Source organism: Cyprinus carpio, chromosome A24 (genome assembly GCF_018340385.1).
Source record: "Cyprinus carpio isolate SPL01 chromosome A24, ASM1834038v1, whole genome shotgun sequence".
NCBI classification, from domain to species: domain Eukaryota; kingdom Metazoa; phylum Chordata; class Actinopteri; order Cypriniformes; family Cyprinidae; genus Cyprinus; species Cyprinus carpio.
Genome location: NC_056595.1, coordinates 22,087,026 through 22,102,042, shown reverse-complemented (window position 1 = coordinate 22,102,042; position 15,017 = coordinate 22,087,026). Strand labels below are relative to the sequence as shown.

At 33.6% G+C, this 15,017-nt stretch overlaps 1 protein-coding gene across 1 annotated transcript in view; it reads left to right on the top strand.

The window, feature by feature from the left end:
- Positions 1-4,298: 4,298 nt before the first annotated feature.
- LOC109107665 (formin-like protein 1) overlaps positions 4,299-15,017 on the top strand; it is a 29,644-nt gene continuing 18,925 nt past the window's right edge. The window contains exons 1-6 of the mRNA XM_042714919.1: positions 4,299-5,093; positions 12,280-12,363; positions 12,803-12,883; positions 13,006-13,079; positions 13,847-13,930; positions 14,448-14,570. Of these exons, the coding sequence (XP_042570853.1) occupies positions 4,947-5,093; positions 12,280-12,363; positions 12,803-12,883; positions 13,006-13,079; positions 13,847-13,930; positions 14,448-14,570 (593 nt within the window). The 5' untranslated portion in view covers positions 4,299-4,946. The remainder of the gene's footprint in view (positions 5,094-12,279; positions 12,364-12,802; positions 12,884-13,005; positions 13,080-13,846; positions 13,931-14,447; positions 14,571-15,017) is intronic.

Here is a 15,017-nt window from a genome sequence, read left to right as displayed (position 1 = left end):
CAGCTTGCTGACGATACAACCCTTTTTTTAAAAGATCATATGCAAATCCCATTAGCACTTCATTCTGTAGAGTGTTTTGCCAAAGCATCAGGATTAAAGCTAAATACTTAGAAATGTGAATTGATGGCTATTCACGAGCTCCCTTTGACCTCATTATATAATGTTTCAGTTGAGAAGGAGGTGAAATATTTAGGTATCGCAATTTCAAAAGATGTAGAGAGAATTGAAATGTTAAATATTGACAAAAAATTGAAAAATGTAAATCAGTTATGAACTCTTGGTTACAGAGAGATATAACAATTTTCGGGAGAATATTGCTATCGAAAATTGAAAGTCTTTCTAGAATAATATACCCAGGTTTTTCATTGCCAATTTCTTCCAGAAAGATAAAAGCAATTAATAAACCTAATTTTGATTTTATTTGGAGGAAAAAGTATCACTATATAAGGAAAAATGATATAATAAGAGAATATGAAGATGGTGGGTTAAAGGCAATAGATTTTGATATTATGAATGGAGTACTTAAACTCAAATGGCTTCAGTCTTTTGTTAGAAATGAGCATTCATACTGGTTTGCAATTCCATCCAGTCTGACTAAAAATTTTGGAGGTATTAAGTTTGTTTTTACAATGTGACTTTGAGATATCTAAAATTCCACTGAAACTGTCGAATTTTCAGAAACAAGTCCTCTTGTATTGGAAAATGTTGTTTAAACATAACTTCAGTCCTCATAATGTTTCCTTATGGAATAATCGTTGTATTTTATTTCAAAGAAAATCTTTATTTTTGGAGGACTGGTGGCAAAGAGGTATTTGGTCAGGGTTGCACATTATGGATAAAAATGGCTGCTTCTTTAGTTATAATGATTTCTGCACAAAATTTAATTTTAAGTGTGAGGAAAAAGTTTATTTGAAAGTTATTAAAAGTATTCCTTTACCATTCCTTAATAAGGGGATTTTAACATATTTGACTATCATTCCCAAGATTTTGGATCTTAAATTAGGCAAAGTAAATTTTGCAGATGAGAAGTATATTAATAAGTTTATAAGAAACTGTCTTATGCAGGAAAGCTATCCTGGTCCAATAAGAAGGAACTATATTTTTCAACATCTAAATAGAAAATCAGTTAACGAATTTAGATGCAAATACTTGTTATTTCCTCTTCCACCAAAATATAAAGAAGTGCACTTTAAAATTTTGTACTATATTTATCCTGCTAAGGAATTTCTGAGATTAAGATTTAATATGGATTGTAATATATGTCAATTTTTTAATAAGGATGTAGAAACTGTTGAACACTTATTTCTCCATTGTTATATGTATGTCATCGGATTAAACACAGAATTTCTATTTTTCCATCGATTACTTGGGACATGTTGAAATTAGGAGTTCATTTGGAGGATAAATGTTTAGACTTTGTTGTAAATTGTTTACTTCTCATATTAAAATACTTTATTCACAAATGTAAAGTTCTGAAAACAGCACCCCAGTTTAATGTTTTTAAAAAGAGCTTGACGTGTATATAGAGGTCCTGAAAATTATGAGATGTGATAAGGCCAAGAAATTATGTGATTTGTTTAATAAGTGTGATTTTGTTTAACCCCCTACATTGTTGATGGTTGCATGAATATATTTTTATTTTTATTTTATTTTATTTGGATTAATGTCTTGTATGGTGGTTTATTAGGAATTATATGAATCTCTCAGTCTGTGAGGACTTACAGTTGTGTTTATGTTAGCCTATTTTGTTTTGTTAAGATGCTTCAAATGCAAAATAAAAAATAAATAAATCACTATTACGAATCTACATCCCCTCCAGAAGTTGAGATCCACTAGTGAGCGACGCCTCATGGTACAGTACCTTCACAGAGTGGCTCAAAATCATTTTCCAGAACATTCTCTTTCAACATTCCTGGCTGGTGGAATGATCTTCCCACCCCTATCCGGATTGCTGAATCCCTGACAATTTTCAAGCGACAGCTAAAAACCCATCTCTTTCAACGTTACTTGACTTCATCCTAAAAAAACATTATCTGTGTCTGTTTGCCTCTCTAAGAAGAATCGTTTATGTATTCCCCAATTGTAAGACGCTTTGGATAAAAGCATCTGCAAAATGACTAAATGTAAATATATATATATTCAAGTTACTGTGTGTGGTTACCTGGGTGATCCACGATCCCGTTTTTTGTTTTGTGATGGTTGTTCATGAGTCCCTTGTTTATTTTGAACAGTTAAACTGAGCACTGTTCTTTAGAAAATCCTCCAGCTCCTGCAGATTCTTCAGTTTTCCAGCATCTTTTGAATATTTGAACCCTTTCCAGCAGTGACAGTATGATTTTGAGATCCATCTTTTCACACTGAGGACAATTAAGGGACTCAAACACAACTATTAAAAAAGGTTCAAACATTCAGTGATGCTCCAGAAGGAAACACGATGCATTAAGAGCCAGGGGGTGAAAACTTTTTTGTCCAAATTTCTTTTCTATTTAGTACTGCCCTTCGGAAGCAACAGAAGATACTTGCATGTTTCCCAGAAGACAACTTAAGTACAATTGACCTTGATCTTCAAATTCAAAAAGTTTTCACAGTTTTAACATTTTAGCTTTTTTTTTCTTGTAAACATCTTTTATGTAAAATATCTTACTTAGGATAGTAATAAATTAAAAATAACATGCATTTTTTATGATCTCTCTTATTTTGTTAAAATTATTCACATTTTCACAGATTCTGCAAGGGGCTCCCAAACATTCGCATGCCACTGTATATTTGGGTCACTAGTAAGTGCCTGATTTCCTAGCATGAAATTCCATACACCCAAACTCACAACAAAACACTCAATGCACTTAGACAAAGCATTATAAAATTTTAAATAAGCCAATTATTGGCCCCACACACACACACACTAAACAAACAAACAAACACACACACACACACACTAAATAAATAAATAAATAAATAAATAAATAAAACAAAAATACAGTACCCGATGTTGATTCTAATGTACAGCAGCCTACGTTATAGCTAAAGTTCATTGCGTTTCAGTGCAGCTCTGATGTGGTAAATATTAATTTGGTCAAAGCTGGCATGTCTTAGTGAAATTTTTACGCTGCATTAAAAAGTTGCTTACTTTTAATTTATTTATTTGTCAAACTATCGAAATGTGTAGACCACCAGATTCTTTTTTAATTATTCAAATCCAAAAAGGTGAAAAGAAAACATCTTAATACAAAGAGCCAAAATAAAGATAAAGCACATTTTTGTACATTTTTAAAAGGAGATTTATGCTAAACAGCCCAAAAAGATCACCTTCACATTTAACTTCACTAAAAACATTTGTGCACGATGTCAATCCACACGCACACACAAAAACATGAATCCATACATTCACCGCATTTTCAGCTAGTGAATCTGCTGTTAACGGATTGTTCAAATCTGCTGGAGAACCAGTAGGTGGCGCAACTGCTCAATACTGTTTTAATGTTTTGAGCGAGCACTAACTTGCAGGGGCTACTGTGCAACATTTTAATCTAAAGAAATAATTACTTCTATGTGCATTTTGGTATTCATAAAATGTTAGTTTGATCTTTAAACTACAAGGTGAATAATAAAACATATAAAAGTAGTCATATAACAAACACTTATATTCAAAGCTCCCTATAGCACAATAGAAGGAGAACATGCTTAGTACAAATCTTCAGATGAAGTGTACAGGAACTGCTGTGTCAGCTGAGGCTATTATGGTTACTATGGGCTACCATTTGCATTGCAAATGAACACTGCAGGGACACAATTATGGTGCACTCTCTAGTAAATCCATTACAGAAAATAATAATAAGAAATAATAATAATTAAGCAAAGACATATCAAATTGACCAAAACTGACATTAAAGACTTAATTCAAAAAATAAAATAAAATCAGTATATTAGAATGATTTATGAAGGACCATGTGACACTGAAGACTGGAGTAATGATGCTGAAAATTCAGCTTTACATCACAGGAATAAATTACATTTAAATATATTCAAATAGAAAGAAGTTATCTGAAATTGTGATAATATTTCATAATATTACCGTTTTGTTGCACACAAGATACTTATTATTGCAAAAATATATATATAAAAAAACTTATCATCCCCAAACCCAAATAATTCTTATTATAATTATAAACATGTAAAAAAAAAAAAAAAAAAAAAAAAAAAACATTATTTGTATGTATTAATTTTAAAATGAGCACTTATGTGGCACTATAGATTCACAGTTACAACTGTTTGCAAAAGTCTGAAGTCATTCAGGAAGAGTGTGTGTGGTGTTATTTAGTTGTCTTTAGCATCCTAGCAACAAACACCAACGAGTAACATGAGACTCTGGTTGTAGGTGGACATCCGAGTCAGTATCAGGTGTTTATATATGACACACACACACACTGGTGAGAGTCTACAGATCCAGCACTAGGACCCAGAAGCTTCCCGGTCCCTGCCTCCTCTCTCATATCACTCACTCCTCTCCTCCCTACCTGAACTACTCACTCCAGGATGGAGCAGAGAGATGTCGCAGAGACCAGAAGACGACCAAGAGACATCAGAATAGACAACAGCCTTGCCTACTGGCGTCATTTTTCTTTCTATATACATAGGTTATAGGTTTTGCCTGCTGCAAACGGACAACACCATCAGAAGACTTGGAAGAACCTGAATATGTCAGCAACTATGTAAAAAACACAATCTTTTATGGACTTTTTTCAACAGAGCCAAATTCTGTAAGATTCAAACTGGATTTTATCAGTGTTTTAAAAAAGTCCCACCATTGGACCTGCTACAGTGGGACTAAACAAGAACACATACTGGAGTGTTTAGAATCAGTTAGGAAGTTGTAGAGCTTAACTGAGCGAGACTAATACTATTTGGTCTGTATATGTGTACCTCTGCGTGTAACTCAGTATACAGCCATGGGGAATGCAGCTGGAAGTCTGGAGATGTCACCCGGACGGGACGTCAAACGGCCCCTCAGCACTTATGGGCAGAAACAGCCACCGGCCCCTAAACTGCCCCTACCACCTGAGGAGGAATTAGAGGAGAGGTTCAACATTGTGTTGGTATGTACATGACAAAATCCCATAATTTCATAGACTAAAAGGGTGGTTCAGCTTTAAAATGTCATTTCCTTTATGTTAAAGTGCTTTGCTGACTGCACATTGAAAAACAGCATGTTCAAGTACAGTATGTGTGTAATGTGCCAGTACATTAACTAAAAATGCACCATGATATACATCTCTTTGGGGTGCAACAGCAAAGGTTATTATCAAATCAACACAGATAGGACTTTCAAATAATTTGAAATTGAAACAGCACAGCCTGTTTAAATGACTTAATCCAGCTAGTTGTACCACGTTCGGCTGTAGAGTGTGATGGAATGTGAGGTAACTGCATTCATACGCGTGTTTGTGAAATCTGTAAAATCTCCCAGAGTATGAGTGTTATGCAGCAGTGAGACTGTAATTGTGCAGCTGGGAGACTTTAATGCGTCATTAAGTGAATTTCAAGTGCTTTATCTACTTCTATCGTCTGCATCTCGTTTAATATGAGTGTACAGAATGTGAGTTTGGGGATGCTTAATACTTGTTTACTTTAAAGTAGTACAGGTAGTAAATCAAAAGGTTACAGTTCTGTCATTTATTCACTGTTACACCATTCCAAACTGGTATGATGTTATTTCGTTACATACAATGAACTTAAATGGTAATCAGTGTTTGTCAAATTTTATAATAAAATTTTAATAAAATTTGTTTATTAATTGGAAGCTTTTATCACTCTGAATCCTCTGCAGTGAATGGGTGCCGTCAGAATGAGAGTCCAAACAGCTGATAAAAACATCACAATAATCCAGAAGCAATCCACACCACTCCAGTCCATTGATTAACACTTTGGGAAATGAAAATCTGTGTGTTTGTAAGAAACAATCCATAATCTTGAAGTTTTTAACTTAATTCAAGTCCATAATCCATAACGCTTCCTGCAGTGAAAAAGTTGCCTTGTCCGAATCAGGAGAGAAATATGCACAGATCAAGCACAGTTTACATGCAAAACAGTCCAAAACAGATCTAGACAAATATGTTGGTGGGTTTTTATATGAGAAGAAACAAGGGATGGACTTTTTCAATGGATTATGGACTTGTATTTTGCCCAGAGGCGGCGGTTTAAAGTTAAAACGTCTTAATGATGGATTTGTTTCTTAAAAACATGCAGTTTTTTACTTCCCAAGATGTTAATTGCTGGACTTGAGTCATGTGGATTGCTTGTGGATTATTGTGATGTTTTTATCCGCTGTTTGGACGTTCATTCTGACGGCACCCATTCACTCCAGAGAAAAAAAAACTAAACAACATATTCAATGCTAAATTTCTCCAAATCTGTTCTGATAGAAAAACAAACTCATCTACATATTGGAAGGCCTGAGGGTGAGTACATTTTCAGCTAAATTTCATCATTGGGTAAACTATTCCTTTAAATTTGTCCATATGGCTGGCTGGTTATAGTTAAGACCTGTTCATTAATTTACTCTGCCAATATCCTTGATGCTGTTCCTAAATCAGATAAGCACTCCACACTTTCCCATCATACAGCTGTGAAAGGCCATCTAATCTACGAACAAGTATTAAAGTGCACATGCAGGCCCTCCATCAAACTCAAACAGTTTCATTTTATCCAGAAACCATCTACAATGCCTACGAAGAAAGAGAGAGTTTGTGACATGATGTTTGTATAATGGAAATAGAATGCAAATAATGCAAGCAGCACCAGCAGCATGTTCTTGATAAAACACACAATTAAAATAGCAATCACGCAAGCACACCTAGCCGGGTACAAAATGTAAATATTACAACACAAAGCTTCAGTGCAATTATCTGTGAGCTTATTTAGTAAAAGTTATAAGAATTATTAAATTAAAAACTGGATAAACAATAATTAAGTGGGCATATACACACGCAAATTCATGCAAATACACATTTACTGAGAATTCTGCATTCTTTTCTTTGTAAGGCTGAATTTATGCATATAAAAACAACAGTTCTGTCTTTGTTCACACATGCATGTGTTTTAGCATTTAAAACACTCAAGCTGATGCTTTCTACATTGCCTTGCCAAGGGGAGGAGTGCAAAACACCTGCAAAAACGACAGGCCTGTAATTATACAAATGACCCATTCAGTTATTAAAATTTTGCATGTGGCCACTTACCGAAAGGACAAACCATCCATCTTCAGCAGTATCCCAGCCTTCAGCTGATCTAGAAACACTCACGACAAAAATCTATTAGATACAATGAATCAAAGTCAATATAATTATTGCTGCAAAAACTGCTGTAAGTGGTTGAAAACGACAACAGTATAAGAAAACATCAAGCTGAGCTCTTAAGAGGTGTAAAATTATGAAATTAGGCATGTTTTTATGTGATTTATCGACCTGTATCATCTGCATCTTATTTATGATGAGCAGTGTTATTTTTTTTATTATTGAGATACTATTATAATTTGAAAATTATGAATCCGTTTTAATTTTATATTTTCCTTTTTCATTTTAATTATAGTTAAAATTTTAGTAATTTTGTTGTTTTTGTCATTTTAGTAGTTCTGTTAATAGTTTTTATTCATTAATTCTTCAGTTTTAGTTTTAGTAATTCGAGTACATCAAGTTCAACTAAGTTAAAATGAGAAATGTTGCCTTGACAACTAGCTGAAATAATTTTTATATATCCTATTTTATTTCGGTTAATGTTTATTTTATTTCAAGGAACAACAATTCTTTTTAATGGATTTTTATTTTATTGCTGAATAATTTCAGTTTTAGTTTTAGGTAACTATAATAACCCTAATGAGTGTGTGACTGTGTTACTACTTTTCTGAACTACTTTAAAGTAGTCATTAATCCCAAAATTAAAATTATGTCATTTATTTTCCCTTCTAAACTCATATGACGTTCTTTCTGAATGTACAATTAAATTAAATGTTGATCAGGGTCCGTCAAACTCCAAAAAGGACAAAAAACGCATCATTAAAGTTCATATGCAGTGTATTTCATGACTACAATAGCTTTCTATGAGAAACAGACTGAAATTTAAGGATTTAAGGATTAAGGACTTAAGTCATAAATATTTTCTTTTGTGACCCATGAGAGAAAGAAAAAAAATCATATGGGTTTTAATAATCATCTTTGTTAAAAAATATATAGCTTATTTTTTAATTAAATAAATGTATTACAAAATCCTTGAGGTGATTATAAAAAGTACCTTACAAATATGTAAGGCTTACAAATATGCAAAAAACTCATGCAAATATGATACGCTGAAAACATTGTAATCTTCCAGCATAATTCTGCTGAAGGTAAAGTAAAATGACAGCTCTGAATGTGCACATTACATAAATTATCTGTGTACATACTCACATATAACCATTTGAGTACTTCAGGATTCAGAATAATATGTTGCTCTGGACCACAAATCCAGTCATAAGGGTCAATTTTTCGAAATTGAGATTTATACATAATCTGAAAACTGAATAAATAAGCTTTCCATTGAAGTATGTTTTATTATGATGGGACAATATTTGGATACAACTATCTGAGGGTGCAAAAAAATCTAAATATTGAGAAAATCACCTTTAAAGTTGTCCAAATGAAGTTCTTAGCTATGCATATTACTAATCAAAAATTAAGTTTTGATATATTTACAGTAGGAAATTTACAAACTATCTTAATGGAACGTGATCTTTACTTAATATCCTAATGATTTTTGGCATAAAAGAAAAATCAATAATTTTGACCCATACAATGTATACAAATATACCCCAGCGACTTAAGACCGCTTTTGTGCTCCAGGGTCACATATGTGATGTAGTTATGTTAGCTGACCTTGTCCTGAAAACTGTTTAACTGTTTTCAGGGATAAAACATGTAAAAAAGGACAATGAAAGAACAAGCAAAGGGCAGACCATACATTCAGAAAGGAGAGAAATATAAAGCAATCAGTGATGGCTGAAGAGCTGGAAGTGTTTTGTCCTTTTCTTCAGCCTCCTTGTCCTCATTTCACAGGTAGAAAAGGTCAACTATTATAAAGACAAAAGAAACTATGAGATCTGAATTAAAACAAGCAAAGATAACTGTTTATACGACAGATGCAACCCAACAATTATAAGCATGACAATAATCAGTGACGCTATCTGCACTGCAGGCATTCCATAAAGAAAGGCTGTTTGAGAGAGAGAGACTGTGTGTGTGCGTGTGTGTGTGTGTGTGTGTGTGTGTGTGTGTGTGTGTGTGTGTGTGTGTGTGTGTGTGTGTGTGTGTGTGTGTGTGTGTGTGTGTTTGCCCTAGAGCAATATTTCTGCAGATTGCTGTTTTTTCTCCCATTGACCTGTTTTGCAAATTAGGACACAGTGACATGCGAAAATGCCCTGCTTAGTGAAGGACTGTAATTCAATATGCACAAAAATGAAACGACAGCAATAGTCAAACATAATGTTCTGGATGTAACTTTTACATGTCACATGCACTACCCCTCAATAGTCTGGGATATCTTCTGCTCACCAAGGCTGCATTTATTTGATTAAAAAAACAGTAAAACCAGTAAAATTGTGAAATATTATTACAATGTAAAATAACTGTTTTGTAGTTGAATATATTTTAAAATGTAATTTATTCTTGTGATGCAATGCTGAAGTTTTAGCACCATTACTCCAGTCTTCAGTGTCACATGATCCTTCAGAAATCATTCTAATATGCTGATTCGCTGCATTTTTTTTTTTATAGAAATCTTTTGTAACATATATGTCTATGCTGTCACATTTGATGTTTGTCTACTTCTGATTACTTTCATATAAGAGGTACAAGAGTTTTCCTTTCACTTTTCAGAGAAATTGTGATTTCACAGGTCTGACGTGTATAGATACAAATATTTAGACTGTTAAGCATATTTGTTTTAGTTTTTTTTAGTATGCAGCTCTTGAGTCTTCAGTCAATCTTTGGTTCATAAATGGATCGCAGAAAGGCTTAATATTAGTATAGAGTTCATTGAGATCTTTTACAATGTTCCCAAAACAAATGATAACAGCTATCAGCTGAAAGTTAAAGCCAAGGAATCAGACACAAAACAAATACTGACAGCAAAATGTTGTTTCTATTGCCACACCGAGTTTGGTTGTATGCAGAAAGTAAAAGCATTTTTCAATTGAAAACCCTTCAGGCCAGTATGCCATGCGGAAATACATTTACACAGGGTTTTGGTATTCTTATGAGAATTAAATTTCCCAAAATGCCTCCAAGGCAATAGCAACACCTTGAAAAACCCCCAAAACACTCCTCATCATGAAAAAAAAAAAAAGAAAGGTAAAAAAAATAATTTAATCAGTGGCGTTTGCTTAATGTTGCTCATAGTTAGAGATTTGAACAGACCACTTGAGCATGTAACTCATCCATGAATGGTCATGAATGAACTCAAAATGTGTGAGACTTTGTGGAAATCTATTACCACACCAGAAATTAACACTTTTATTAAGCATTAAATTGATTAAAAGTGAGATCTTTGTTACAAAAGATTTCAAATTCAAGTGCTATTCTTTTGTACTTTCTATTCATCAGAGAATCCTAAAAAAATGTATCCACAAAATATTAAGCAGCAAAAACTGTCTTAACATTGATAATAACAAGAAATGTTTATTGAGCAGCAAATCAGCATATTAGAATGATTTCTGAAGGATCATGTGACACTGAAGACTGGAGTAATGATGCTGAAAATTCCTCTTTGATCACAGGAATAAATTACTTTTAAAAATATATTAAATTAGAAAACAGTTACTTTAAACTGAAATATTATTTCACAATATTACTGTGCTTACTGTACTTTTGATCAAATAAATGCAGCCTTGGCAAGCACAAGACAATGGAGGATGACCTTCAAGATGATTTTCATAATGTTTTAGGGGATTTACACACAGCTTGCACACACACTCTCTCTGTGTGTGTGTGTGTGTGTGTGTGTGTGTGTGTGTGTGTGTTCGGTATCATCTGATGCTCACTGTCCCATGAGTCACTGATGAAGTAATTCTGTATGGCCATAACAGTGTGTGTGTGTGAAATGCAAACGCTCATGCCATTCATAAATAATTTAGGAGATCGTCATAGCAACAGGACATTCACACAGCACTAATCTGCCGGTTCAGAAAGTGCATTCTTAGAGTCAGCATACCTTATTATACATGTGATCTGTTCACTGCTCGTAATCTGGCTCACAAGACGCAACCGCTTACTCATCAGTTCATATGTGATCAACTGCAAACAAGTGCAATGTGTGACTGGTGCCTTTAAACACTGCAATATGGGAACAAATTACAACTAGATCTGAAGAAGACGTGGGCTGTGCAAAACTTGCCACTGAGAGGTTTGGGTGCTGAGGGTGGTTGGCAGGACGTTGCTATGTGGTAGCCAAGGGGATTTGGGTGATTGCTAGGGTGTTTGTAGATCACCTGGGTGGTTGCCAGGTAGTTGCTTCTTTTTTCCTCCTTCACTGTACTGTGATTCAATGGAATTTTTACTTTTTTTTAGTTGCCCTTGTTATCATCCACCAGGTATAAATCTGTGAAAAGTAGGAAGCACCATCAACTAATTCTTAGTTCTTTAATTCTTAAAGTTCTTCTTTAGTTCTCACTAAAGTTCTTTGCTGACCCCAAAGGTGCTGTAAAAAAAAAAAAAAAAAAAAAAAAAAAAAATCTATATATATTATATATATATATCTTAGGGCTGTCAAATGATTAATCACGATTAATCACATCCAAAATAAAAGTTTTGTTTACATAATATATGTGGTATACTGTGTATATTTATTATGTATATATAAATACACACACATGCATGTATATATTTAAGAAGAATATGTTATGTTTATATATTAAATATATTTATATATAATATAAAATATAAGAAAATAATTATATAAATGTATATACATGCAAATATTTTCTAAATATATAATGTATGTGTGTGTATTTATATATACATAATAAATATACCCTGTACACATACATATATTATGTAAACACAACTTTTATTTTGGATGTGATTAATCGTGATTAATCATTTGACAGCCCTAATATATATATATATATATATAATTTTTTTAAGAGTTTGCCTCATTAGCTCTAGTGGAATAGAGCTAATGGGTCTGTAGAAATAACAGAAATGAATTCCGACTTACAAAAATGTTTATGATTTGTCTCTTGCTCTGTGATTGTAGAATTCCATGAATCTTCCACCTGATAAAGTGAAGCTGCTCTGTCAGTATGACAATGAGAAGAAATGGGAGTTAGTTTGTGACCAGGTGAGTTCAGAGCAAAAACATAAAAACATAACTTTTTACACTCATTCATTTAGCATAAAGCAGTCTTTACTACCCAAACAACATATTAATACACCTTTAATGGGGACATATAATGAAAAACACAATTGTCCTGCTCTTTAAAAACTAAAAACTTCCTCTAAAGTTCACCCAGAGCATTCATTAAAACTAAATGGTTAAGAAATAATAATGGTTTTGATGTCACAAATATGACGTCATTATCATATGACCTTAAAAAAAAAAAAGAAGAATTAAATAAATAAATATTCCCCAATCGATTAGGGAGCAGGGGTCATTTACACATCAAAGTCTTAAAGGTACAGTAACAGTAATGATCATGAGGGTGGAAAATGGTTATAAAAAATAGTTTAAACTTTTTGATGCACACACGTGAATACCAACTCCTTGTTTCTCTCCTCAGGAGCGCTTTCAGGTGAAGAATCCTCCATCAGCGTACATCCAGAAACTTAAGAGTGTATTAGAGCAGGGAGGAGGCAGAAAGGTACAGATATGTGTTTGAGTTTAAACCTGAGAGTGAGATATAGAACTCGTCCAGTTATAATCAGTCGAACTGAAATATGTGAGTGATTTGAATTAATAAAATTATATGTGTGTGATTTGTAGTTTAAGAGGAGAGTCCAAGAATCCACACAAGTTCTAAGAGAGCTGGAAATCTCTTTGCGCACCAACCACATCGGGTAAGAGCCGTCACATGACATTCAGCATTATTAACTACTAATAATACTACCCTCATTACAACATAACAAAATAAAAAATACTCTAACAACCACTTTATAAGCTTAAAGTTTCACATGTTAAAGGAATAGTTCAACTAAATATTTAAATTAACTAAAAATCTATTAACCCTCAGGTCATCCAAGATGTAGATGAGTTTGTTTCTTCATCAAAACAGATTTGGAGAAATTTCACATCACTTTCTCACCAATAGGTCTTCAGCAGTGAATGGGTGCCATCAGAATGAGAGTACAAAAAAATGCTAAAAACATCACAATAATCCACAACTAATACATTTTAAAGTAAAAAAGGATTTGTTCCTTTCAAGCATGCAACTTTTTGCTTCACAAGATGTAATTGCTGGACTGGAATGGTGTGGATTATTGTGATGTTTTTATCAGCTGTTTGGACTCTCAATCTGACGGCACCCATTCACTCCAGAGGATCAATCGGTGAGCAAGTGATGTGAATTTCTCCAAAGCTGTTCCCATGAAGAAAAAACTCATCTACATCTTGGACCATGGGCTGAGGGTGAGGAAATTTTCAGCAAATTCACATTTTTGGGAGAACTATTCCTTTAAAAGCAGGTTTCTGAAATATTCCATGAGAAACCTGGAGCTGTGTGTGTCGGTGTCGACACTGGATTGTACAGTAATTAATCTGTCACTCATAATTTATCTTACTTGTGCTCCTTTTATTCTTCATTGTATTATTCTCTCTGTCTGTTCAGGTGGGCTGAGGAGTTTCTAAATGAAGAAAACAAAGGTTTAGATACGCTAGTGGACTACCTCTCTTTTGCTCAACGTGCAGTCACGTATGTACACACACACACACATTGTCCAAGACACAATAGAGAAACCTAAATTCTTAATGTGACAAGGTGTCTGGGAAGAGAACGTGCTCTGACCATCCAATGCCTGAAACCAGCCCTCTGATGCCAGTTAGCTAACACTGCTATTATATTCACTAGTCTGAGCCACAAACAAACTTTACCGAACAAAGCAACACTGTATGGCGGTCAAACTACAGATAAAAGCCTGTATTTATCTGTACAAAAATACAATAAAAACAGTAATATAGTGAAATATTTTTACAATTTAAAATATCTGTTGTCTATTTGAATATATTTTAAAATGTCATTTATTCCTGTGATCAAAGCAGAATTTTCAGCATCATTACTCCAGTCTTCAGTGTCACATGATCCTTCAGAAATCATTCTAATATGCTGATTTGTTGCTCAAGAAACATGTCTTATTATTTTAAGTGTTGAAAACAGTTGTGCTGTTTAATTAACATGCAATCATAAGACAGGCACTTAATGTGGTTTACAGATATGAAATGGATAGCTCTGATAATGGAAGCTTTGATGAGAAATCTGTGGAAGATTTGACCAACAGTGCGTCAAACTCCCCTACCCACAGTTCCCCACGCTTAGGACACACTTTCACCTCAAGGTCAGTCATGTATATTAAACCGCTCTGACATGATGAATAATACATCTTGTTTCTTATTTAAGCGATTTTTAGATCTGCATGTCATGGTTGTGAAGTTCTTTGTTCTGAAAAAGAAAAGCTTCAGAGCACTAAATAACATTACTTTTTATTTCATGTATTAGTTATTTATAAAATTTAACATGAGTTCTTTTCACATGTGTGGTTTCAGTTCCTGCATTTTTTGTTAACTTAGAATCTATTTTAGTATAGAAGTTACTGATGAATTCGCTCAACATGAGATCAGCATGCACACGTGCTAAACTCTATGACTGTACTATCATGAGTGTCATCAAGTATGTCTGCAATGTATTTTTTTTAAGATCAAAAACAAGTGATCAAACACACACACACCCATCCAAACGCATCTATCAGGATCAACTGGATTCCTGTTACAGAGAGTTTGTTTGT